At 42.4% G+C, this 27469-nt stretch overlaps 3 protein-coding genes and 1 long non-coding RNA gene across 16 annotated transcripts in view; 3 read left to right on the top strand and 1 right to left on the bottom strand.

Moving 5' to 3' along the window:
* The first annotated feature begins 56 nt into the window (after positions 1-56).
* On the top strand, positions 57-7378 carry LOC110828847 (sodium/potassium-transporting ATPase subunit beta-2). The gene is made up of 7 exons (XM_022061935.2): positions 57-275; positions 1757-1897; positions 3009-3125; positions 3702-3871; positions 4567-4677; positions 5136-5304; positions 6339-7378. The coding sequence occupies exons 1-7, from the start codon at positions 137-139 to the stop codon at positions 6440-6442; spliced, it is 951 nt and encodes a 316-aa protein (XP_021917627.2). The 5' UTR covers positions 57-136; the 3' UTR covers positions 6443-7378.
* Positions 7379-7397: 19 nt separating this feature from the next.
* Positions 7398-12832, bottom strand: LOC147875024 (uncharacterized). The gene is made up of 2 exons (XR_015537480.1): positions 12561-12832; positions 7398-7519 (listed from the first exon to the last, which is right to left on the bottom strand). It is a non-coding gene; the product is annotated as an uncharacterized LOC147875024 (long non-coding RNA).
* LOC110828833 (sodium/potassium-transporting ATPase subunit beta-2) lies at positions 8577-21434 on the top strand. Its single transcript, XM_022061908.2, has 7 exons — positions 8577-8789; positions 16088-16219; positions 16838-16957; positions 17406-17578; positions 18008-18118; positions 18707-18878; positions 20256-21434. Exons 1-7 carry the CDS (start codon positions 8657-8659, stop codon positions 20357-20359), a joined length of 945 nt encoding a protein of 314 aa, XP_021917600.2. The 5' UTR covers positions 8577-8656; the 3' UTR covers positions 20360-21434.
* A 1022-nt stretch (positions 21435-22456) lies between these two features.
* The window catches only part of hppy (MAP4K3-like protein hppy), a 58346-nt gene continuing 53333 nt past the window's right edge, over positions 22457-27469 (top strand). For 4 of the 13 annotated variants that reach the window (XM_087357351.1, XM_087357353.1, XM_087357354.1 and 1 more), the window contains exon 1: positions 24478-24912. In XM_087357351.1, coding sequence (XP_087213477.1) covers positions 24802-24912 — 111 coding nt within the window. In that variant the 5' untranslated portion in view covers positions 24478-24801. Of the gene's footprint in view, positions 22621-24477; positions 24913-25249; positions 25361-27469 lie in introns of those variants that run through there. The other 9 variants (XM_022061899.2, XM_022061900.2, XM_022061896.2 and 6 more) reach the window with 6 other exon arrangements.

Below are 27469 nucleotides of genomic sequence, written 5' to 3'. Positions count from 1 at the left end.
CCCCCACCAAACCATTTCCCCAACAAATTTCTAATTTTAAAACTGCGTCGTTCCAGTCTTGGCCGCCAACTGGCTGTGCGCGGTTCACCTTCACATTCTGTGTCGTGCCCCTCCAGTCTTTGCAGCATCAGAAGAAATGTCGAAGGATGTGGGGAACATCAAAGATGGTGGGGTCGTATATCAAGAAAATGAGCCCGCTAAACCGGTGACCTGTAAGGATTTCTTGTACGATCCTGATAGAGGGAGCGTTCTGGGAAGAACTGGCGCTGAGTGGAGTAAGAATTTTGAATATTTTCAGTTTGACCGGAAACGCGTAGTGTAGCCTAAATGTTACGTAATGTGATGTATTACTTATTTAAGGAAATGCATCCTTCTTCAGGGTGTGTGAATACGTGAATTTTACTTCTCTTTAAAAGAAAGTAATTATTTTGTAAATTAGATTGATTTTATCGTATTTAAATGTGCGGAGTGAATAGGATCCTCTCTGGAAAATTTAAGAGTTGCATGTATTAAGAATTGGAAGGCACTGACACACGTGAAGATGAGTTACGTCGAGAATTACATGAGCTGCAGTTGGACAGGGGCGAAGATACAACGTCCGACGTTTTGTTGCGTGGTTTTACAAAACTCACTGTACCCTTTCTCGGTGCAGTGGACAGTGAACTTTGCTTTGATGTATACAGAAGCCATTACGTGATTGATTTTGTAACTTGCAGAACTGGGACGGTCTCTGAGTGTCGTGAAATATTATTCTCAATTATTAATAAATCTCGTTCTGACTAGGGAACTTTAACAAGAATGTCAGGAACGATGTGTTTTTACAGAAAGTGGCCGGGCGACGGATTGTTTTGCTGTGATCGATTCTAATTCGTTCATATCGAAGTTGCGAAACAATTGCCTGATGCTAGGATAATCGAAATGGCCGCCATGCGCGCTGACTTAAAACAATCGAAGGTCGGGCTGTTCGGATATAGGGCATTGTGGGAAATTGATGATTCTTTGAAGACAAATGAACTAGAAATTATAAAACAGCAGTTAATGATAAACACTTAGAGGAAGAGCGTAATGGAAGCTACGATTTTAACAGAATATGCAGAATTAGAAACCGTACTTGTTCGCTGACTCTGACTAGCAGTTTGAGCTGACTGTGTTTCCGCTGTAATAATCAAGGTTGCGGCTAAAATAAGCGGAATTTGTTCACGACAGGAATTCTCTTCACAAAATTTATTTCTAGAAAGGTTAATAAAGAAGTTTTGTGCTGAATTAACGTAAGATTTTACAACGCTTGTATTTTTTTTAAAAAAATAATTAATTTTAGTGTACTTTGAGTTCAGTTTCGTCCTTAAAAGATTACAAACATAAGTTTATTATTCAAACATATTCTTGTGTCTTTAAAGATTCTAATAATTAACTTCTCAAATAATATTACCGCGAGATTATTTAATTACTTTTCTCACATTTCCGCTGTGTCTTGAAGACAAAACGCGGGCCAAATTGCCGTAGGAACTGGTATAATTCTGAGGAATTTATTTTAAACTAATTACTATGGATTATAACGTAAATACAAAATGTTCTTGCTTTTTGGGACAATATTTTTTTCCCCTATAATTTTCAAAGATACGTATCGATTTGTGTAAAAAAGATTGACAACAAATGAAATGAAACGTCGAATTCCCTCGCAAATGCCGGAGAGAGAATACCAATATTAATAATGGCGTCGAATTATTACAAACAAATTCTCTCTCGTGTGTTTCAGTAAGGATCGTCGCCTTCTACCTAAGCTTCTACATTGTCCTCGCCATCTTCTTTGCGCTGTACTTTTGGTTGTTCATGAAGACGATCAGTTACGATGGTCCGAAATATTATCTCGACGACTCGGTGATTGGAACATCGCCAGGTATGTCTTCATCAGCATCATCATCTGTGTTCCAAAGAGGAACATTTAACGTACAGCCTGACTCACGAAAAGTTTAAATAACATCTTTAATATTCATCTAATCTATGAACACGGAGATTTGCCCCGTGTGAACACGACATGGACTCTGAAGGACAGTGGGAACTGTGTTAATTATTACGGGGAGATGGTCACAGGAATGCAGTGTCTGAGGAAGAACGAGTTAACTTTTACTGCCGAATGTTTCCGTAGATTCCGGATCTAACAAGCGGAATTCGGAATTAACTGCGTCGCGTCCGGTTATTTGCAGACAGCGCCCTCCCTCTCACCAACTTCCTGGTTGGCACGATGACCACGTTTAAAGCCCTCGCGAGGAAGATTATTGAAATGATTCATCCGAGTTTCTATTACGTTGTGAATTAATTACGAACGTCGTTCCCGTTTAACCGATAATTGGATTGAAATAACACGAGGGCTGAAGTAACCAGGCCTTTCCATTAAATTCTAAAAGTTCAGTTTAGACCACGAACACTCCAGCCCTTGGGAAAAATTATATTCTTATTGATACTTTAATTAGATCGCGACCTCGACCTTTGACCATCCGAGGGCTAAGAAAACAAACGCGCGCCCTTGTGACGTCACTCGCGTTTCTAGCATCGTTGCCTGACCTTGCGTCTCTACTCTGTGCTCACCCTTCATGAAATAATGCAGCAGTTGGCAAGCCTGTGCTACCAACATTTCAGGCCTAACCTCAATTAAGGCTTCGACCGGGATGTTCTTTTGTTAAATCTTATGTGGTACCGCCTGATTCGACTTCTAATGGTTAAGTGAAGTGTTTTCTTCGCGGTACGGTCTGGATTCGTAAATATTATGAAGACGAGCTTCGGCTTCAAAGGGTTAACCAGCTGATTTTCGTAATGGTGAGGTGTAGTGTTTTCTTCGCGGTACGGACTGAATTCATAAATAATATTCAGACGATCTTCGGCTTCAAAGGGTTAAGAAACGAGAGAAATTAATGAAATCCGTCGATTAATTAAAAATAACTGAGAATTTCTTCTCGACATGTTGGAGAGTGAGTGAGTTTGCTCTTATGCCGTGGCCAATTTCATTTCAGGTCTTGGATTTCGTCCCCTGTCGGAGGTGCACGAAGGGAGCTCTCTGATATGGTACAATACGAGTTCCGAGACCAGCCACAAGAACTGGACCATGAGCCTAGACAAATTTCTGGAAGGTGGGTCGTGTGCAGTCATCGAGTGTTTTGGTGCGAAAGGGCGACGATCACGTGATGCGAAGTACAGTTTGGAGGCCAGCTATTGGTAGCACTGCCGCGTCTTACGGCTCGTTAAACTTACTCTCTTAATTCACGTTTTCCATCGCTCACGAGTGAAAATAATTATGTGAGTTTCGTCAGTAATAATAATTCGCCTCACGCCTTTTACGACTCCCCAAATTAGGAACAGGAAGTACGTCACATTAGGCTCGCCTTTCTCGCGACTGTCTTTTGTTTTGTAGGTTATGTATGAAAATATAACAAAATTGTAGTAAACAAAGCAGCAGAATGGAAAAGATCGGGCTTTGTTTGTTGTTGTCGAAGATCGTGCGTGGGATTCAGTCGACTTTCCTCAGGGTTAAAATGAAGGAAAGCGCACACTTGGAAGATGTAGTCGTAGATGGGAGGATAATGATAAAGTTTCTCTCAGGTAAATCATGTGCAAGGCTGCGGGTCGAATTAACTTGTTTGAGGACAAGGCAGAGGATTTCTTGACTCGACGTAGTCATGATGATGATGATGATGATGATGTTTCAGGATACAAGAATCGAACAGTTGGCTCGAATATTGTTGGGTGCGACTACGGCAATAAACCGGGATACGGCGAAGTGTGCGCCGTGGACGTGGATACTTGGAAGCCGTGCACGTCTGCGAACACCTTCGATTACCTTAACAGCTCACCGTGCGTCTTCATTAAACTCAACAAGGTTGGTCCGCCCCTCGCTTTCTCGAATCACGAGCTAAAAGCCTTCGACTTCGATGAGTTCCTCGCGACGCCAGAAACTCCAGGGTCCAAATTTGGCTCGTTCTTTGAGGCAGCGTCTGATTCCGTGTGTCTTCCGGAAGTCAAATATGAAAATGGATGTCGTTCAGTTTGGTATTTTGTTCAATTATGACAGTAAAATGATTGGACGCAAAGTTTTTGAAAACAGTGACGCGGAGCTTTATATAATTTCGCAATGTCAATTTGTATGAAGAGAGGATTCTAATTAATTTAATGACGTCAGGCGACCTCTGACCCAGGATCTGAAGCACGTAAATAAACACCAATTCAAATTATCCTCGAGATTCAGCCTCAGTTCTTCTTACTCTTGTCTCTGAATTCGTTACGTAAGAAAAACTACTAAGGCCCCAGATCGCAGTCTCCTTGGGTCGCGTAGTCACGACTACGTAGAGTCACTTTTATGGGTTTTTCTAAGACACTGAAGCTAGAGTTTAAATATCTGAAGTCTTAGTTCACATGGCACGTGCTTAGGCGTGTCGAGAAGAATATTTCGTACGTGCGGGCATGCGCGGTAGAGGCGAGCACAAGCCGACTTTTACAGCATCAAAAACCAGGAGCCACATCCGCGCGTCTTGTGATCTTGAGTTGTTCGATCCAAGATAATTTCTTTTGTTACAGATCCTGAAGTGGGAACCAGATTATTTCAGAAATGCAAATGACCTACCAAATGAAATGCCTGAAGATCTGAAAAATCATATTAAAAAGAAGGAGAAGGAGGACCCCAAGTTTGTAAGTTCTGAAACCCAAGCCTCGTCCTGCCAAGCTCAGAGCTGAAGCCACGAACTAACTCGCAGGACGTTTTAAAGTCGTAATTAACCCTTTGAAGCCGAGGATCGTCTGAATATTATTTATGAATTCAGTCCGTACCGCGAAGAAAACACTACACCTCACCATTACGAAAATCAGCTGGTTAACCCTTTGAAGCCGAAGCTCGTCTTCATAATATTTAAGAATCCAGACCGTACCGCGAAGAAAACACTTCACTTAACCATTAGAAGTCGAATCAGGCGGTACCACATAAGATTTAACAAAAGAACATCCCGGTCAAAGCCTTAAAATACTTTTCGTGAGCTCTCCTCGTGCCTTATCGAATATTTTCCACTTGGACCTTAGACTAAGATGGCCGGGGGTCATAGCCCATTCTAAAAGTAATTATTATTAGCGATAAAGTTTGTGTGTGGTTGCAGCTGGACACAGTCTGGGTGAGTTGTGAGGGCGAGAACCCTGCAGACAAGGAGTTCATTGGGGCGGTCGAATACATCCCTTTTCAAGGATTTCCAGGCTACTTCTATCCATTCCTAGGCGTGGAAAACTACGTCAGTCCGCTGGTTGCTGTGCACTTTAAAAATATTACAAGTGAGTATTATCTCGCCTATGAAACGATGGAATATATAAATAAAATTGTTTGTTTGTTTTTGTTTTGTTTATTTATTTATTTTTCGTCACAGGAAATTACTTTAATTGTAGCTCAGTTGGTCTAATGACCGGGGTTGCGTTACAGCAGAGCAGGAGTTTTCATTTCGTCCAACATTTCTCGAGTTTATCCTATAGACAGACGGACAGAGCAGCCTTTTATGCATTAATTTCATGGAATAAAAGCAGAGGAAACGAATTGTGTTCGTGACTCATCACCAGACTATTGCGCGTAATAAGTACGTAAAGGTGGTTAATAAATTCCTTGGAAACGAGGCTTGGTCGTGGAGGTGTTTCGGAATGACACAAAAAGTCAAATTAAGAACACACTAAGTTTGGTACCTAAAAGCAGACGTGGAACACAGTCGTGTTTGTGGGGCGGATCGTAATGAGTGGGGCAGAGCTCTATGGGAGGCAGTCCGCGATTTTAGCTGAGTTATATACGTAGTGAGGTTAGGTTGGGTGGAGTTCAGATAAGTTAGGTTATGTTTGATTACTTGAGGTGCGTGGACACGCCAGGCGTGCACTGGGGATGGTGCCCCTGAGTTTAGGGACGTAGTTGACGCGGGAGAATGCTCTCCTGGGAGAAAACGCACGAGTGAGTTGCTGCAGTGGATGGGGCAGAGGCCAGTTCATGGGGCGTGGCCCTAAACAGCGAGGGCGAGTGTTTTGCAGGGTGTGGCAGATATGACTTATAAGATCCAGCCCATGGTTAGGGAGCAGCCCCATTATGGCTTGGGTTAGGTTAGGTTAGGTTAGGTTGGGTTAGGTTAGGTTAGGTTGGGTTAGGTTAGGATAGGTTTGGTTAGTGGATGAAGGTTTAGCGTTGATATTATTGATAAATCTATTTTCAAGTGTCGCGTGCAATTGATGTAAAAATTAGCAAAGAACGCTCGTGGACACATTAAAATTTTTAGCCTTGCTTACGTTTATGTATTGTACATTACTTATAAAGTGAATCCTTTCGTCTGTTGCAGGGAATGTTCTTGTGAACGTGGAATGCAGGGCGTGGGCTCACAACATAGAGCACAGTCGACGTGATCGAATTGGACTCGTTCACTTCGAGCTATTAATCGATTAGTTAAGTGCCTGGACTTGAAAGCTGCCGTAGAATATTTGAAGATGCTTTCCAGTTTATTTTGGCACTTGGGGGGGAAGAATTATAGAGAAAACAAATCTGGTAGTAGGATAAAGTTGGAGGCACTGACTCTGATGATTCAGTGTTGCAAACTTATGAGTTTTATCCCTACACTCGTTATTATTCAGTGCATTTTTTCGTGAACTCTTATGAAATGTAACTTAGATTTTAAAACTCTTTTTTTTTTTGCAAGTATAAAAGACGCGAGTACAGACAAACAATTTGGTGATTGTATTAAGGGTTTTTTGGTAAACGTGAATGTAAATTGTTTTCAAAGAACCTGCCAATATTCTGATAACTTAATTTATATCTTCGGCCTTAGGAACAAACCAAAATTTTAGAGAACACTGAAGTTGCCATTTTCAGGGTAAATGTCTCTTAGGGTTCAGAAAGCACTGGGCAGTGGGGGGGGGGGGGGAGGGGGTCGTGATCAGACGCAAATAGGAGCAGTATGTTGTCCAGTAGGAAGCAAAAGTTGTTAAGGAAACGAGGCGATGAGGAAACATTTCGAGGACCAATTAGTCAGGTAAAGAGATAATGATTTATCTCTCAACAAAAATCACGTCATCTCTGAAAATACGGTCTTCAATAAGCCACAGTAGTTTAGCTTAATTATTACTGAGAGTCTTACAAATTTCTACCAGACTAAATGGCACAACGTCTTCATACTTGCCACCATGAAAACTTGAAACTTCTCTTACGTATGATACTTTTTTTTTTTAATGATACTGATTTTGATGAACAGTGGAACGAATATTTGCAGAAGAAAATCACTGAAGTCGAACTCCAGGAAATAATTGTCCATAATAATTAGCAGAAAGGTGAAATCAATCACTGAGCCATTATGTTGGCAACAATAAATATAATTGCAAAATGCCACACACCCTGGTTTTTGTTAAGCCCCCCCCCCCCCCCTCTTTTAAGCCCCATTCTGGCCATACGAAGCCTCTGTACCTCAATGCCGACCACCTTCGTCCACGCGCCGGCTCCCTGCTGAGGGATGTCCAAAGTAGGGAACTCCTGAAACAGAAAATCCCCGGTTCATATCCTCTGCTGGTTGAGAGACACAAAAACCTCAACTAAACTTGGGACGAGATGACAATTCTAAATTTACCGCCTCACCTGGTGAATACCACCCCCTCTGAACGTCCTTCCACGCCGACCACATCAGAGCTTCGACTCGAAGTTCGCTGATGCGCGGAACCCCTTGGTTCCGGAAGTTGGAAGGCACTTGTGCCGATCCAGGGCCGACTGAGGTCACCCACGGGCAACCGAGGGACCAAGTCGGCGCAACGAGTTTTCTAACCTCAATCAGCTAAGCTGAAGCTAAGCTGATTGAGGTTTTCCGTGTTTTTCCTCAGTTGTACAGCAAATGCCAGGTTATGATTCAGAACTAACAAAGTTAAACTAAAATTGGCCACTCCAATTCGTGATAGGCCTACGCGTTCATTCTAAATGAGGTCTTTGCGATTTCACATTATAGCGGGCGTCACTGGTTATAACTCTCATGTATGTTAAGCAAATATGTTCTTTTATTGTCATCCGAAATACAACCTGTTCCATAAAATATCACTTCCCCTTGGTATTTTGTTAAAATGTACACCATTCCTGAAATTGTTCCAAGTAAACTCTACAGGTGGTGTCTGTACATTCTGTTGTACACTGAATTGATTCGTATACAAACAACGAAGTTCGATTAAATTCCATATAAAGTACGTGTTTTATGGGACCAAATTAACTTCATGTCATAAATTTTAATGCGGTCTATACTCCAACGATAAGGCAATTGAAGAAATCTGCGTCGGTCTCTCGCGTCTGAGGCCTTGAAAACACTTGTAAGATTCCAACATTTCGGAGAAACGTGGGATAATGGCGATCAGTTGAATGATGCTGCGGTTTGTGAATAGAAGAAAGACAAGTCAGTGTATCGAAATATTTCTCTTCCCTAGATCCACTGAGCTTCGAAATGAAGTTATTTCGAAATTCGTCTGCCAAGTTATTTATAACACGACAAGTGTGTACGTAGGAACGATGTGGAGTTGGCGCCATCCAGTGGTCACAACATGAACAACACTGACTTGCGCATTGACTCGCCCTCGAGTCTCCAGTCTTCTCTCTGCGGCGCGCGGGAATACATTGTCGTCCACGTCTGACAAAATGCCGAAGTACGTGGTGAGCAGTTCGCAGGATGAAACTGAGCAGGCTTTGAATCCAGACGGCGCAAATGCAAAAGTGAGCTTCAACAACAGAGAATCATCGCCGACTCGGAAGAAATCGATAATAAATCGAGGTAAGTGGCTCAAATTTCAGCGGCAGGCCACCGTTGAAATGAAAGAAAATTAGGTTAGGTTTCGACTCTGATGAAGTCGTCTGTATGCTTCGACGGATGCGTGACGTCACATTCAGGAGGCGTTGGCAATCGACGTAGGACGCTAATTCGAGTAGAAGCCCTGTGAGACATTTAACGTGTTCGTCATGAAATCATAACAAAGTGGTCAACTGCTGAGAACTTGTGTTACGAATTGGCATTGATTACTGAACTGGAAGGAATCTGTAGTGGGCGATTTGAAGCTGACATACGAAGCTGAGTCAACTACACACCACATGTATAACCCGACGTTTCGTAACCGGTGTGCCCCCAATTTTATAAGAAACTGTACGCTCGCAAGTTATAGTTAAAAAAAGCAGCAACTTATCATAATTCGTAATCAGACACACACTGCTACGTCATCGACATTTTTATTCGACATGTGCCACGTTCTGTTCTAGTAAGCCTGAATTCTTGCAGGGGGAGAATTTACAAGTGGATACACGTTTATGGGTCATCTATAGTTCCGCGCCTCCTTTTCGTGAGGCGAAGTTTTGTGGAGAGCCGTCATGTGTGTGTGTGACAAATTGGGGTGTGTCGCGAGTGAACAAAGCTTGCGTAAGCCTGGTCTAAGCACGCAATGCGAGGGCAAAATGAATTAAACCCTGCAGAAATGTGGAATAAAATGGAGTGAGTAGTCCTCGGAGCGGTGGAGTGTTGGATTAATTTACAACGCTGTGTTAACCGCCGAGTTCAACAAACTATGATTCTAGTATGGTAAGATCATAAATCATGAATCCGGTCTGATGTGTAAGGAAGCAGACGTGGTCTCTCTGAAACCATCGAACAAAATTAAACCTGAGGCTTGTGCAGTCGTCGTGGCTTCTCCCCAGTTCCCAGTTCGTGTCCCCGAACTGCAAGGCGACAGACGTCACGCGAACAATCAGATCTGAAGGTCTTGTGAAATCTGTTCAGACTTCGACGAGCAGGCCAGTGAAGAAGACCATGTTTGGTAGATATTGACCGACGTTTTGGAGAGCATAACTGCTTCCATCATCAGGATGGTGAATCTCCGATGGAAATTCGACCAGTTTGTACACTCCGTACAACAGAAACCGAGCACTTGAAATTTTTGAAAATCCTAAACCGGAAGTGACGTAAGCGTACAGCTGACGTCATAATTCGAGTCATCCGTGACATGGCCTTTCTCTGCCTACAATTATTTATTTATTTTTTGACAGATTACAGGTGAACGATGACACCAGTATATCTGCCTATTTTATGAAAGACAAAAATTTGGGGCTCGAGGCTATATTTCGCTCTGTTCGCCGTACGTAAGTCGCCAGGGTTATGGGATATGCATCCTGAGTTGGCCTCGATGTAGTTCCGTCGTCACCTACCGACTTATCCACCCGTGACGTATTTCTGTAGCCTTGTTCTTGCCGCCGGTCCTGGCACTCCGATCCCCCCCCCCCCCCGCCCCCTGCAACACTCGCGAACAGATCTGTCGTGGTGATTCATTGTGATGAGAATGGAGAACGGTTTCCAGCCTCACCCGTCAATTAAATAAAGATACGTCCTTCGTACTAATGGGTACTTTCAAACATAACCTAACAAATTACATACACTGACTATCAAAGCGGGCAAGATGAACGAACCGCAGCCAGAAATTAACCACGGATGACATGAACAGCAAAGTTGGTTAGTGTCAGTGTTAATATTCGATTTAGGAGCCGATGTACTACGTCATATTTTGTACGACTAATTTGCCCTACGAAACAAAATAAAAGAACTACCAGCCGCCATGACACTTCTAGCTTCGCGAATGTGGCGCACATAATACGGCGATAATGTGAATGATAATACTGACTGTTACAGGAACTTTGCAGTTAAGTAGTTTTCTTTCGAATGCCGCGATATGCAACTGTCAGTGTCTATTTGAGTTTCACACAGCAGTTTGGAGACGTGCAGACAATTGTAATTAGTATCTGTGGGAATACGGAACACAACAATGTCCAGGAGTGAAGACGGACTGAGCAGAAGACAGGCTTCAGTTCCATTCTTGTTGACCATTGTTGAACGGTGCACCAGGCTACACGGTGCAACGTCCCGGAAGACAACAATTTTCACTGATGAATTGTCGCAGAAAGTGGGTTTGGGCGTGGGCGCTAGGTCCGAAAGTTGGCAGCTGTGACTCTCTATAATTTTCTGAGGGCGTGCATGTGACAGTTTGTTAAGTAGGATCTGAGGCTGCGAGGATATCTGAAACGTCGGTAAAGTTCTACCAGACTACGCGGTGATGCAACCTAGAAGACAGGTCTCTACTCAAAACAACGATCACAGAGACATTTGTCGAAGCTAGTCCACGTGACTCCTGTGAATCTGATTCGGCAGAGGAAAGAACAGGTTTTGTTGTGTGTTAATCTTATTTACAAGTGTGATTTGTTGAGTTGAAACTCCCGTCTCGTATCATCGTATTATGAGAACTTTGTTGGGCATCGGACGTCCAGCATTTCACAATTCCGCCTCAAGCAACTAACCACTGATTTACCTCATATGGACTGACAGATCCCCGACTCTCGCTTGTTACGAGTCGATCTAGTGACCTGCAAATGCAGTGTAACGTTGCGCCACCACGAATCGAGCCTAAGCGGTTAATCTCGATTAATCGAAACGGCTATATCGTTTCCATTGTTTGATTATATACGGCGTTAAATTGGAACGTGTACGTCGATTGTGATGATGAATCTGAAGGGATTTGGGAGGAAACGTTTCTTGAATATTGGAAGGTATTCTCCTACCATTAACAACGAGAGAATGAGGAAAATCACGAGACTCAACCGAGGTAAGCGGTTCCGGTCGGAATTCGTTGGCGCTGTGTCCCTCGTAGTAACTTAAATTGATTTGGCAACACTGCTGCCCCACCCTTGAATAAATATAACTGTGCACGGCATCGCTTGTTTCGAGGACACACCCCAGAGTGGACAATGGACATTTTCGAAACATCCTGCCAGTGAATTCTGTCCTCAGTCCATGTCACTGTGTCACACGCATTGTTTCTTTTAAGATCCATATTTTCGTTCCATCTACCCCTAGGTCTCCCAGGCCAACCTAACCTTTGTTTTCCAGCAAGTGTTTGTGAACTTTTCATATCTCTCATTGCCCATTCTCCTTGCTTTTATTCCCGAAATAATTTGAATCTTATGGAAAATACATTTTCCTGTTCCTTCGTCCTCGTTAGATCCAAATATTTCCCCCCACAATTTCTTCATAAAATATTTTAAAATATTTTCAATTTTGTGGTGATTCGTACCCAAACTAAAACTGCAGTTTTCTATAGTTTAATGTTCAGGGTTTTAGACAGAGACGCGAAAGTAAACATCATCTGCTTTCTAAGACGAGTGGTTGTTAGTACCCCCCCCTTCCCCTCGCTGGCTGTCCGTCCGTGACAGAAGAGCTCAATGGAGCCAATTGTAATCGAAACACGTTCCAAGTAGTGCCATTTATAACTCGCGTTTAGAGAATCCTCGGCTCGTATTTTTACTCCTTGATAAATCGAGAATATGTTAACTTCGTCGTGAAGGAAAGGCGTCTCATTCCATATCCTTTTTCGTCTTAGTGGCCGTGATTACTAAGATCACTGCCCTCGATTACGTAACTCCTCCTGTTGGATCCCTGCATAAATGACAGCACATTCAAGGGAATAGACAACATTTTAGACAAAAATATGTAATTGTCAAAACAGCAGCTTACCTTCCACGAACTGATCGTGGATTTAATTTCCCTCTTGAAAATCTGATGAACAAGATGGCGGTGTGTCAACCAATGTTCCAGAGGAGCGTGCCGCGTCCATCTTCAGGGCTTATGAACGAACAGGAACCTGATAGGTTATACAGAGGTTTTGTGGACGACTGGACCATGGAGCAGAGGGGAGATGGAACCAAATCCAGGGAGGCCAAAAGGAACGAGAGAGGAGAGTCAGATGAAGCCGTCCTCCTTGTCCTTATTCTGCTCTTTAGATTGTGAATCAGAGGCTTCCATGGGTTGTTCCGCCGTGTAGTCTGGTAGAACTTTACAGACGTTTCAGAGGTCCTTGCTGCCTCCATCATCAGGGCGATCTTCAGACTCACCGCCGTGCAGAGTAAAACTGTCCCGTGACTGCATTGGATTTTGCTTTAATAAACTCCGTGCTGACTTACATTTGAAACTGGAGGAATGTTTATGATTACTTAAACTCTAAGTAGGGGGGCTGTGGTCTTGCTCAAAAACGGGGCACAACTGCAGCTTGGTTCCAAAATGAGCCCCCCCCTCCCCCAATAAGTGAAGGTGAGCGGAGATGCCGGAGGAGACCCTCGATGTGTAATGCGAAGTGCGCAACCGCGTGACGTAATTGCCCCGGAGCCTACGCCGTGCAGAGTTCTCGTCTTTCGAGGAGGGTGCAGCAGTGTTGCCAAAATGACTGATGTCATGCTTTATCCTGAATAACCGCGTCATCGCCCATTCATTTTGTTTAGGCAGGGTCTCAAGACGTGTCTGACGCATCCGCCACTCATTAGTCGCTCTCATGCGCACGCGCGTGTTTTCCACGCAGCCAAACGTTAGTCATATATTTATTTGTAGTTTTTCAGACATGACAGTGAATAATGAATTGGGAAGGATGTGGAAGGAAGCGGTCGTGGCCTAATTTAAGGTATTATTCCGGGACTTTCCTAGAGAGACTGAGGAAAACCACGACAACCCCAGTCTCCGAGCCGAACGTTGGTCAGATTGAATACAAGATGCAATTTAAAATGTTAATTTTACGATAAAGTTTTAGAATAAAAACATTACAATGTTACGCGTAATCTAGTGCGTGTTTCGAGACTAGGCGGTAGGGCGTAGTGAGACGCTTTCTGAAAACACGAAAATTGTGCTCTGAGATGTTTTTTGAGGAATTTAAATTCGCCTGACAAGGTTCCTTGCTCTACTAGATTTGGCTGAGATTCGTCAGGGGCGAAATACTCGAACGGACGGACACGTCGCGTTAAAAGGGCGGGATTCTCGCCACAGATCAAAAGCATTCAGAAATGTAACGTTTCGGTCTGTTTCAACTTTTTACTCCCAAAAACAAGCTGATTATTGCTAGAAATTTCGGAAGTAGATCGTCTTTTATTTCCTAATTGTCACACTTTAGTTACCGTGATTCCCGCTAGTGTAGGACATGAGACGTGTCTCGTATGATGCGAGGGTTGCATGTTGGCCGCCTAGAATAACATCGAATCGAGGTTGTTCTGTGAACACGGGTTCGCGCCTTTGAGGGTTTCATTAAGCCGCTGAGGCAGGACACGTTCGTCCGTCTGTCGCGCATTGTGATGGATGAGTCCCCGGACGGACTGCCGTACAAACAGGTCGGCGACCTTTGATTCGGCCTCAGCGGATAATTATCGTCTTATAGCTTTGTATCGAAATGGCAGTTTTCGGATTGAAATTCGAAACTGACAAATCCCTCCTACGTGCTTATGCCGAACAGTTCATCTAAGGGGCAGACTCTTGGTCGACACGATACATCGACCACACACTCGGGACTGTTGCTTTAAAGGATTCTATGAAGAAAAACTCCCGGAGAATCTCGCGGTGGACGGCGGGGGGTAGTCGGCTAGTGTTTTGTTGAGCCGAGTATGCTCTCACTGGTCGACAGGAGTTTAACTGGGCCTTCCGAGGTCCTACGGGCCACTGAAGGCGTGATAACCTTTCCCGCGAAATTCTTCGACAGATTCATCCCGAGGCACTACTTCCCACCAACATGTCGAGACTCTCGCGTTGTGTCCGTACTGAAGCCGGGTAAAGATCGCACGCTCTGTCCGTCCTGCGTTTCCTGTGGAAGTTCTGCGTGACGAGAGGTTCTGGGTCTGTGGAAGGTATCGACAGAGATTTGAAGGAGAGAGGGCGAAGCGTCGTAAAACCTCCTCCAACTCCACGTCTGCGTCTCCCCCAGTCGTGGAGGCTTTTGGTGCTATCCGAGCCCCCAAACTCCTCTCCGCAAAGGACAGTTTGCATACTGAGAACTTTCTCCCACCTCACCTTCAACTGGCCTCAATTTGAAGACGACAAACGTTTCTTGTTCTATTCCAGATCAACATTCCGAACGCAGTAATTGTTTAACCGGCCGAGGGCCTCGCGCTTAACTTGAGGCTCCCTCTTGGTCAGAAAAGGACGTTTGTTAACATGGAGTTAGTTTGCAACCTACTTTTCGCCAACCCGTCGTACTAATTACAGCGCCATTTTGTGTTCGGTTTTGAACTTACCGAATATTTATTCAATAACAGTGACACTCTGATCTGCTGCTTTTTTTTTTGCATTTAATTCCGATGCGAGGAATCTTTTCGACACCCGGTGTACATCCTGCACAATGGCTTTAGCCTTTATAAACGTCTATAGAATAGAGAAATGTCTGTTTTCGCAAATGAAATTCGAATTAGCGAATATTACTCGGCGATGGCCACTGTGTTTACTGACTTGTCTTACTGTCTCTCGCAAACGGACTATTTCTTCAGTTCGCGGAGGGGAAATTGGCAGCTTTCCACACGTTTTATATAGCTGTGCTATAATACCTACCAGGGGAGTCCAGACCGGCTCTCCGATTGAAACTCGCTGCCAGCTGTCCTCTCCACGATGTAACATCATCACTCTACTTTATGTAATTTATAAAGCATGTACCCCCCCCCCCTCTAAAACTTCTGAACCAGTTGCTGTTTGTTCATGAATTACGCGCACTAAAACTTCCATAACCTGGTTTATGTGAGGTTATGTGTGATCTGAATTAAGCGATATTTGCAGTTGGCGAAGTGTCGATTAAAAAACGTTAATAATCGCAACACCAGAATTATTACAACTCGTGCTCCAGCCATTCTGAGGCAGTTTCCATGACCTTGGAACGCAGTTTGTTGTGTTTTTACTTAAATCAGATTCTATCGGGAAACAATCTAATTGCCCCACTGAAATAACTCGCCTGCTTGGTGTCAGACCCCGAGCGCTAGGTCAGGCCTCGGGAATCTTCCCGAACAGACGTCCACGCTCCTCCCAACAAGGACTGGACCATCGTCGGCCGGCCTTTCATCCTCTGTAACAGCGTGCAGAGAAGAAAGTAGAACCTCGAAGAGACCGCAGACGCATCTCAGTGCGTGCCCCTCGCATTAATAGTAAACTGCGTCTTAAAATAAATTTTATGTTCGTATTTGGATTCACGAAACTGGGTCCTGATTCTCGCTGTGCGTCTTAAAACAACCAATTTCCTTTCGCAGTTGTGATTACGGCGCTGATCGTATTGTGCAGCGTGGCAGTGCTGCTGCTCTGCGGCTGGTTCGTGTACTCCGTCTTCATCAAAACGACACCCGAGTGGCAGAGAGACGACTTCATGATTGAAACTATTCCAGGTACGTAGACAAAGCGTGAAGAGAAAATGGATTCGAAACTGGACCAAGGACTAACTGTTCTCAGATTCTCTTTGTCTGTTTGTTGTTGTTAAACTTGCTGTAGGATTTCATGTTCTGTCGGCGGTGAGCATGAAACAAACGCGACTTGGGCTCGCCTTTGTCTGTGTGGTATAAAACCGCCTTGCTGTGATTGCATTAGATCTGAAAGGTTATGTTTGTTATGCAAAGTGTGCAGAAATCTGAGAAAGAGTCCACTGCCTTCTCAGAAAGAAGATGAAAGGACGGACCTGTCGGAATTCTTGACATCTTTCCTGTTACTGAACGCGGCTGTTTGTCTGTTGCCAAATCGACGCCCCTCTCGGAACCAGGTTCATCTACTGCATTTTCCTGGATTTTGAACGTTGCCATTTACATTCCTGACCCAAGTCACAACCTAGCGCCCTCTATGAGTTGGTGTTTCTTTGCCTCAGTAGGTTTTGTTCGTGACAGAACTTGATGTGACTTTAGTTGGTGTCATCCAACTAATTAGACTTCAGGAAACTAAGCCTAGTTGCAGATTCAAATTAAGTAGGCCGCGAGATAAACATGTTTACCGTATGAAATACTTGATGTTCGCAGGTCTCAGGTTTGGTCCCAAGGACCCAGACGGCAATGCAGACGGCAGCTTGATCTCGTTCAGCCCGGGAAATCCAGAGAGCTACAGGAAATGGACAAATGTCATGGAAGATTTCGTAGCAGGTATTGTGTTTTCTGACCACACACACACTGACTTTAAAGTCGGTAATTACCTGTGTTTACCGACCGAAACGGAGTGATTCTGAATTTATAATTTACGTGTGATTTGTTGAACAATTTTCCTAACTCAGCACAACACAAAAAAAAACGCGGACAAACATCCGTGGCTTGAGTGGGATTCGAACTCACGGTCCCAGCGACCAAGCGGCACAAGGCCCACGCCTCAGACCGCGCGGCCACCGCAATGAGGAATAACTTTTTTGAATGCATCTCCTGAAGAGTGTGTTCTGAAATCTCGTGTTAACACCAATGACGACATGAATATTGTTTCTTTCGGTTTGCAAACTCAGCTGTAGAAAAATTAAAATGAAGGCAAATGTTTATGCAGATTAGGGAGAAATGTTGATTATTAACACGGCCGACTGAGCAAGGTCCAATGTTTGTTTTACAGGGTACATGAACACAAGCAAATCCGCACGGAACGCAGTCAAATGTGACTATGATGTTCCTCCGAAGCCTGGGAACGTATGTGTTCTGGACTATACTGCACTGTTTCCTTGTACCAAAGAAAATTACTTCGGTTTTTACAAGGCGTCGCCCTGTATCTTCATCAGATTTAATAAGGTAAACATCGTACTCATGCTTTTATTTAAACGTACGTGTCTTCTGATTCCAGAAATAAGCCGATTCGCTCTACGTCGACATGCCAGGAGAAATTTATCTTCCAGGAGAGTTTTTACTATTTTTCCGTGTTTATGAAGACATTTCCATTAATTTCCATTCTATACTTTGCGAAAAAGTAATTAAATGTGAAAGAATTCAACTTCGTCACCCTTTATTTTATAATCTGCATGCCGTAGTTCACATCCATTCCTCCGGTGGTTATTCCCATCAAATGGAAAACTAAATACAGCCATGTTTTACATTAAACGGAGAGAGAGAAAATGATTTATGAAATGTTTCACTGTGGCATAATTTATTTATGTAACTTCCAGCTTTTCCATTAAAAATGCAGAATTACGACAATAAGAACAATGTTTGTGCGCTCTCCAGATCGCAAATTGGACTCCGGAGTATTACGACAATGCGTCCCAGTTGCCTCCTGAAATGCCTGCTCATCTGCAGCACAGAATATCCGAGTACTACAACATCTATCGGAATCTGGTAAGAGACTTAAGTCATATTCATACTTACCCTCTCTCAGACGAGCGTTATATGACCAAGTGAAGTTTTCATTCACGTTTCAATTGGTATGAAGTGTGCCATGTTTTTTTATTAATTTTTGGCTTCCTCTTATTGAATGCTAAGTCAAAATGTTAATTGGTTGTGTCTGAAATAACATGGTTATTGCAAGATTTAAAGATTTTATGATTCTGTTACATTTAGTAGGCCTGTAATTCTTCTTCTTCTTCGGCGCTACAGCCCTGTGTGAGCCTCGGCCTCCTCAATGACCCTCCGCCATCTGTCTCGCGCCACCATCCTCCAACTTCTGCACCCCAACACCCCTGCGTCCTCCTCCGCTCCATCAACCCATCTTCTTTCTTTGTCCTCCAGGATTGCCGTCAGTGATTTTCTGTGGTGGGTCACCGTCTTCCATCCTAGGCAGACCAAATGTTTGAAGTGGACTGAGGTGTTTGATGCACGTGTCAAAAAGAATTGGTGTAATCTTACATTTGGAAAGAAATGGAGCGTTGTGCATGTGTGCGAGCGCGTTTCTTGCAGTCTTCACGATCGCTCGTTTTTAACGTGCAGATGAAAACAGTTTGGCTGAGCTGCGATGGAGAGACAGCGGCAGATGTGGAGAACGTGGGACCAATCCAGTACTTGCCCCGACCAGGCTTTCCTGGTTATTTCTTCCCGTACAACAACACAGAAAATTACATGAGCCCCGTAGTCGCCGTTCATCTCGAAAAACCTCGTCAAAGTAAGTATATTGATCTGTGTTGTGAACTGTTTCAAGATGCCACGACTGGCAGCAGAAACTGGGTTTAGAATGACTAGAAAAAACCATTTTTTGACATCCATCTGAAGTAACAGGCAAGGGGACCAGAGGGGCAGTAGGAGATACCGGGGTAAAAAGCATTTCCTGAAATATAAGCGAAGAATTGTTTCCCAGCAACAAAGCTTTGTAGCTCCATATCTGAGTTCCTGTCAGTAATGTTTTTGGTTTACCTTCTACTCTCAGGCTAGCGACAAGGGAATAATTCATGTAAGATTTCACAGCGATGAGTATGAATATTTCTGTCTTCTGGGTTGTTGCGCTGTGTAGTCTGGTCGATGTTAACCGACGTTTCAGAGGTCATACTGCCTCCGTCATCAGAGTGTGAAGATTTCTGTCTTCTGGGTTGTTGCGCTGTGTAGTCTGGTCAATGTTAACCAACGTTTCAGAGTCAGGGCGATGACGGAGGCAGTATGACCTCTGAAACGTTGGTAAACATCGACCAGACGACACAGTGCAACAACCCAGAAGACAGAATTCTTCGAATAATTCATGGTTTGGCCCTGGTGATTATGTATTTGTCTTAAGTTTAATTTCCATTTAATTCACTGATTATCTCTCTCATTTGAACAGATCATTCATAGTCATCGACCTAAGAGGAGAAAGTAAAGGAACTAGAGAAAATTTCAAAAGGAAAAGGTGGGAAATCTTTTAAGAACCTAAATGACTGTTAGCCTCTGAAGGACTTTGCCCAGATGGAGTTATCTCTTGCAATATACTACCTGCACGCTTCTGTTCCGATTGTGTATGACGTATTCAATTGTAATATGCTTTAAGGCATTTTAAACTCCGTTCAGGTAGTGAATATTTGTGGATGCGCGATGAATTTTAATACTTCGAAGAACACAATGCTAGACGCTGAAGAGCCACTGGAAACATTTGGAGGCGTAAGTGTCTCTTGAAGCCAGTGCTGTCTTTATCTTATCATGTCTTAACAATATTCTCCTGTTTATCTAGTGCATGTTATGAACGTGTGGAGCTTATTTAAGCTTAGGGATGAGTCCACCATTTTGTCTTAAATTTCACGTGTTCCACTGATCCTGCTCTGGAGAGCTGGTGTGAAGGAATGGTGGCTGTCGAGCCTGCGTTAAGTCAGTCGGAAAATTTGTTCGCTACGTCTCATCTTGCGTGTGCAAAAGTTGTAAGGAACAGTAAGTTCCGGGAAGGGGCAGTACTGTAATGGGGACACGGTAAGGTTGCTGGGAATGTGGTAAATGATGACCCGCGCCTCGCACACCCCCTTCCCGTCATATTTACCCCGTACTGTCGAGATTTACACATCTATAACTAACTGCTTGTCAGGTGGTGTCCTTATCAACATCGAGTGCAGACTGTGGGCTCCGAACATCGTCTACAACCGAGAGAGAGGCCAGGGGCTTGTGCGCTTTCAGTTGATGCTCAACTGAGACCCGTAACTTGGAGTTCTGTCTGCAGTAAGTGTGCAGGTGGCGGTGGCGGATCTTCTGTCAGAATAAATGCAAGGAGGAAAGCCAAAAGCACCGCCGATCACCCGGAACTAGTGAAGTGTTCGGGTGCATGTTCCATCTTTGTTCTTCAGGGTGACACAGCAAATCGTCAATGTGAGAATCAGATACTCAGATCTGTTTTAATGGCGAGTTTGGTACGAGAATGGTCTTATTGCCATTTTAATTAACAATTAAGATAACAGCAGGTAATTCATGCAATTTAGTGTTGAAACTTATCAGAGATTTTTATAAATGAGTAGATTGACATTCTTCTTCTTTCAAGCGATGGACATATGTTCTTAAACCATATAGAAAAACAAACTTTTTATATCTTAAGCCATGTCCTCATTTACATGAAAGTATTCATTTTTACTGACTTTCTCCTGAAAAATGGATTGACAAGCCAGAATGTAACTTGGTTCTTCCTTCCGTAACACACACAACTTTTTATAGCCAGTTATTTATTGCTTACAGCGTATAAGTGTACATATGTATAAGTTACGAGATACGATTTATGTATGTGATATCGAAACTGGACTCCTAACACCAGTTTTACAAACGCAACAGAAATATCACGGACGCAGGCCTACTTACGTTGGGGGTGAACGTGGGGACAAAGTTCCGCAACCTTACAGAGCCTTAGATTACAGTAATTAAAAAAATGCTGCATGTGTATAATAGTCATTAACCTGCATCGCACTCATTTTAAAAGGCTTCAGTACCGCTTGCTGGCTTGATTCAATTCTGGGCACGTAAATAAAGACACATCCTTACAAAAAAACATTTTAACAATCAGCAATTTGTATTTTGCCCACGGACTGTATTCATGTGTTTCATATGACTCGTCATCAGCTGATCTTTGTAACTAAGAAGTGCTGTTTTCTTTGAGGTAAAAACTTAATTTTTAAATATTATTAAGATGAGCTTTGTCTTTTAAAGGGTTAAAGTACTGACTATGAAATCTGTGAAATAAGAATTATACTCTTGCAAACAAAACAGAATAAGTTTAAAAACATCTGCGGTTAAGGACCTTCCCTCATTTTTCCTCAGCACTACATTTTGCCAACCCCTTCCCAAACTGTTCAGTGCGTCTTCCCACATTTCTTGTGATGAGAGATGGCCGGAGGACTGCCCTAAGACATATGTGACCTACAGAAGGTCCAAGTGATCTGAGAGATCTCGGCCCAAGACAAGCTTGGTCGGTGTCTGTTTTGTTGTTTCATGCCGAGCAGATTAATATTGAATCGCTCAACGTTAGGATAATTTCCATAATGGCTACTAATGTGAAATGAGGTCCCCTCCCCCTCAGAAAAGAACATGTGCTCAAAAAACTGTGACTTTAAAACCGAATTGTTATCTGACATACTTTACCAAGGAACCCCGACGTTTGCCAACAGTCGGGGGGCCTCCAAAAGGCCACGGTCACTTCACCTGTGATGACCCTGCAAGGTTCATTTTAACTAATTTTGCAATCCGTCTTCATAGACTCCAAACGAGCACCCAACGGACAGTAGTATTATAAATATAGTTCACTATCATGGGGCATAGGGCGTCTGGAGTGAGTACTGGTCTCTTCGCCCGCTTATTAGGGACCAAACACCGATGCAACTTCCGCTTCTGGCGTGAACTACCTTCGGACACAATTCATTATTAAAGTCATTGCTAAAAAGGGACCCGTCTTCTGGCAGTCTTTCAGGTATTGCGCAGCCGTCCGAGCAACAAATTTGTTAGCCACTTACAGCTAATGGTGGCCATTATGAACACCTACACGAGATTATCTGATTCAGTGTGTGCCAACGTTGACGTATGCAATGCTTTAGTATACTATAATGTCTTTATTTCTTACAATGGATGTGTGCACATCTTTTTGAAGCAGTTAGTTTATACGTTGTCTGATACAACTACGAATAATCAAAACAAAATTAAGATACATATATGAAATATTACAAACAGTGTGCTTTTTAAGTTATTATTTTGGGCATATTGGCCACTCCGTACTTATATCGAACGGATGCATGAAATAGATGCGATATATTGTTTTATGTAATGTCATTAATAATTTGGAGTTACAATATGTGTGCTGTCATTAAAATTAACGTCCAGGAGACAACAGGTCTCCTTACTTGTTAAATACAGAAAAGCACGATGAAGTTCAGTGCTCCGGAGATAGCAAACGCATACGAATGAAGTTACGGACTGTGGTATGTGGTATATACTCTCTGATAATGGTCGCTGCCTCGGAGACATTAGGCATATTAAATTAAAAATTAAATCCGTGGCGTAACAGCTCCAGAGAGCCAAAGCCGACTAGCTTGACTGCTGGCCTCACGTTCACATGCCTAAGCAGAGGTGAACGATCATCAGGCATATACAGAGTTAAACGAAATTCGTACAGAAGATCTCCATTGTGTAACACTCTTTTTCATAAATGTTATACAACTTGTGGCCTGAGATGCGATATACTCTCAACTTTCTGTGCTGTAATAGTCGAGCTGATATTGCTGGTATGACGAACAATTGAATCTATACCACTGTTCTCGGCGTCCACATTTGTTTCCAGACTGTTTTACGCGTTACGGTGTGCTCGGCGTTAACAACAACCACCTCTGGGAGTGGGATAATCCTCATACCATTTGCGAAAGTGGGTATCAAGTCCGTTTTAAAGTCAGCGTTTGGGCTGGTATCGTTTGGTAAATTGTCTCGGTCCCATGTCTGCTACCTGACAGGTTGACTGTGCATAACGTTTTCTTCAGAAATATGATAATATAATATTAATGCAACACAGGCTGTGGCAACTACAAAAGTCAGCAGTGACAACATGATTTGAAATTTTCACGGCGGTGAGTTCAAAAATGGCTGTCTTCAGGATTGTAGCGCCATGTGGTCAGGTACTTTATGGTTTCAGAGATCCTTGCAGTCTCGATAATTAGTAGCACTATAACGAAGAACACAGCCAATGATATTTTAAATATTTTATATTTTATTATCTTATTAAAAATTGTGATTTGACGGAAACTATTAAAATATTAACCTAATTCACAATATGACGCAAATATACTACCTTATGTTTCGTAATATTAACAGCAAGCATATAACTTATCAAGTATACCCTTGGAACGTGATTATACCATAAGTTTCGTGACATTATCTCTGCATCTATTTCTATTTATTTATTTATTTAGTGTTCTGTCTGAAGACAGGTCCATATGAACAGGATCCTTCCATCCTTTTCTCGGACTGGGACCTGTTCATATACGTTCTTGGCAGATGATCCAGAAGTGGTTTGCCATTGCCTTCTTCTGTGTGTGAATGGAGTAATTGTTGGGATGCCACGGAGGAAAACTCCGTGTTGCCTAGACCACGGCCTTGCCCGACACAAGTTATAAATTCGGGCACCGCCGGGAATCGAACCCGAGACCCCAGGATTACAAGGCCAGCGTTCTAACCGCTAGACCACCTCATCTTATTATTTATTTAGTGTTCTGTCTGACGACAGGTCCATATGAACAGGATCCTTCCATCCTTTTCTCGGACTGGGACCTGTTCATATACGTTCTTGGCAGATGATCCAGAAGTGGTTTGCCATTGCCTTCTTCTGTGTGTGAATGGAGCAATTGTTGGGATGCCACGGAGGAAAACTCCGTGTTGCCTAGACCACGGCCTTGCCCAACACAAGTTATAAATTCGGGCACCGCTGGGAATCGAACCCGAGACTCCAGGATTACAAGGCCAGCGTTCTAACCGCTAGACCACCGTGGCGGTCCATCTATTTCTATAACACTTAAAATACTCTTAGAATTTCGATGGGATTGTTCAGGAATAGCAGGTGCTCCTGATTTTAAATGTTACAAATAAATCTTATCTTCAACACGGCAATATTGGTAATGTTATTGTTCGGGATAAACACCGGTCTTACACAGCGATCGACAACGTACTGCCATCTTCCATGAACATCAGCAGTTTCTAGGTACGTGGCGTCATCTGGCAGACGCTTTAGATTCTGTTTGCTTTTATTTGTGTGGACTGGTTTAGATCATAGATGTACAAAGGTTTTGACGGTCGTTACAGTCTTGACATTCCCACTGACAAATGGCAATCTTTGCTGAACTGAGGTAGAAATCAGTAATGTGTATGCATTTTGTTTTCATGCTATGGAAGTATGGGAAGTATGCTGCTGTATTAATTTGTATTTCATTATTACTTCAGAGAGCCAACTAGTAATTAATCGTTTAAAACGTTTCAATGTTATACTGAGAGGTTTCATGAGCTAAGTGCGTAATGTTTGCTGCACTGTAACGAAGGAACTAGTGGTAGTGGTGATGTAGGGCAGAAAGTATTTATTTTAATTTGACGACGAACAAACAACCAGTTTTAGTTTTATAATGGCTCACGGATCTGGAGTGTTGTCGTCTGATATCAGCAGAAGAAATCCACAAGATGAATATGAACTAATTCAGCGAATAGGAAGTGGGACGTATGGTGATGTTTACAAGGTTCGTATTGTCAAAATCAACTGACGTAGAGTTTGGCGTGGTTTGAATGACAGTTATTGAATTACAGACTAAAATGTTTATAGTATTTTTATATTTCCGGTCATTTGTATATTGTCAATATTCTGTGCGTAAATGATGTCTAGTACGTCCAAACGTGTTCTCAACGGTTTTTGTTAGCGTAGTTGGTGTAGTACTTGACGCATTTATTGCAGACTTGCAGTGTCATCCGTTAAGAAGAGACGTATTTTGCATATTTATGCACACGGCATTTTATATTCGAACCTATCGTGATTTATGGATTTGTAATTTATGGAAATATTAATTAATCTCCAAGCTACATTGCAAACATTTTATGCTGTTTTCTCTGATTACACTTTTGTTACTGTTTTGCATATGTGTGACATTTATTATACAGAGTTCATTACGTGGAATAGGCAACTGCACTGTGGTGAGAGTGTAGTTTGTAGTCAGCTTTCACATTATGAATTCATTTAACTCTGTAACATGGGCGTATTTGAACATTCATTTGTCCCTCATACTTTTGAGTGGTCACATCTCAGTAACAGTCTGTCAAAAATGAATGTGTTGTGTGAACCCGTCTCAAATGTAGCTGCAATTCTAGTTCAAATAAAAAGAGTTCTATTTAAAAAATAATAAGGTAACCTTAATAACTTCATATCGACGATTGATATTTTATTTCTGAATATATACTTCATGAGACACTACATTTTATTTGAAACTATTTTTGTATAAGTTAAAATGAGAGAATTAATTGAGGTCACAAAGTTGGGTGGGATACTTGTATAAGGATGCTTTCTGAACAGTGCAGATTTTATAGCATTTGATAGGAGGATGAGTATGAATTATGAATTGGAAAGGATATAATTGGTAGTTCTCTGTTGTGAGCAAATCATGGAACAGAGTTCTTTAAGTATAGAAATTACATCACACAGATGTTTAATTATTTGGGTCTTACTGTAGGATTTATTTAAAAACATTTCAAATAGCATAACTGCCAGTCACAGTGGCTGCGTGTTCTGAGGCATGGGTCTCATGTGCTTGGACACTGACTGTGGGTTTGAATCCCACTGAAGGCATGGATACTTGTCTGTATCTTTCTTTGCTGTGCTATCCTGTGTACAGGTAGAGGCCTTGCGATGGGCTGATCACTTGTCCAAGGAGTCCTACCAAATGATCTTTGAAAGGAGGCACTTATGCTTCATGAGGAGTGAAAAGGATATATAAAAACAGCATAACTAGTTTCATGAAAATACGGAATTTACTGAAATATTGCTAATGTTGCTCCTGTTTATCTCTAGTGTCTGACATGTGTTATCAGTAGTTGATTGCGTATGTCAGTATCCATTTTGATGATCTGCAATACTTTATTTTATGTATTAAGTTAAACTTGAGTAAAGATTGTTGGATAAAAGTAAATGTATTTGATAACAGTGATATTGCTTGATGATTGCCTCATTCAGTTCTTTTGCCCTTCCTTTAAGTAGGTACAGTAGTAGAGTCCTACTGCTGTGGTAGTTTTTATTTATTCCAAGTAGAGTGAACTCCATTCTAAATAGCCAAGAGCATTTTCAAATTAATTCTGCTATACACAGTATCCACACGGGGAATAATTATCAGCTTCATAGAGCAACTGCTAATCTCTCATGTTTTCAGAAGAGCACATATTATGCAGGCATCAGAATTTGTTGATCGTCTGCCATCTAGTCTCACAAGTCTTATGAATAAATAAAGTCACAACATAAAGTGGCATATAAAAGATATTTAATTACAAGATCCTTTTGCTCTGTTCATGAATTTCTAATGTGTACAAATAACTAATAATGTTTATGAAGGTTTTCTTCTCTTTATATACTCTAAATGAATATGTAGGTAATGTGTGGATTTGTTTGTAACACCTTTTATAATAGTTTGAATTGTATTTGTATCTGTATTGGATTATTATAACTTATTCCACATAATGTTGTCATCTGACTAATGCATGGATCCATGGAATGAAATTTGTGTGTAATTAATAAGATTATGCATCTCAAAATGTAATGAATTGCCTCCATCTTGGATAATTTTGCTGGAATGTGATCAGTATATGGTGAAGAAGTAAAGAGGGGCATGTTGATGGGGAGGAGAAAGTTTTAGTGACCACATGGTTAGGAAAGCAGGTGACGAAAAAGGCTTTTTGACTGCCACATAGTCGGGGAGTCTCACTAGTTGTTTAGAGAAGGATGTGATTGGGTAATGGCTAGGGGGAAAAGAGGTGGAGCCATACTTTGAATAATCTATATCCAGCTTCATGATTGATGTTGTGGGATGTTTAGTTATTTCATTTGCTTCCCTGATGATGTGGTTAGTCCTGATATTGGAATGCATTAGAAACGGCTGACTGGAGAACCATTGGTCAGTTAGTGGCAGACTGACGTTCAGCAGCAGTCACATTTATTACCTGGTCTCTGTCTTCGTACCCTTGAGAGCAAACTCATATGAAAGTGCAAGTTGAAGTTCAGTTTGTAGGATTTGAGATTTCACGGCGAGTCTGAAGACG

Source organism: Zootermopsis nevadensis, unplaced genomic scaffold, assembly GCF_977971745.1.
Source record: "Zootermopsis nevadensis isolate Lab colony 2312 unplaced genomic scaffold, Znev_1.0 Znev_ptg000002l, whole genome shotgun sequence".
NCBI classification, from domain to species: domain Eukaryota; kingdom Metazoa; phylum Arthropoda; class Insecta; order Blattodea; family Termopsidae; genus Zootermopsis; species Zootermopsis nevadensis.
This window is presented reverse-complemented; position numbering and strand designations above follow the sequence as displayed.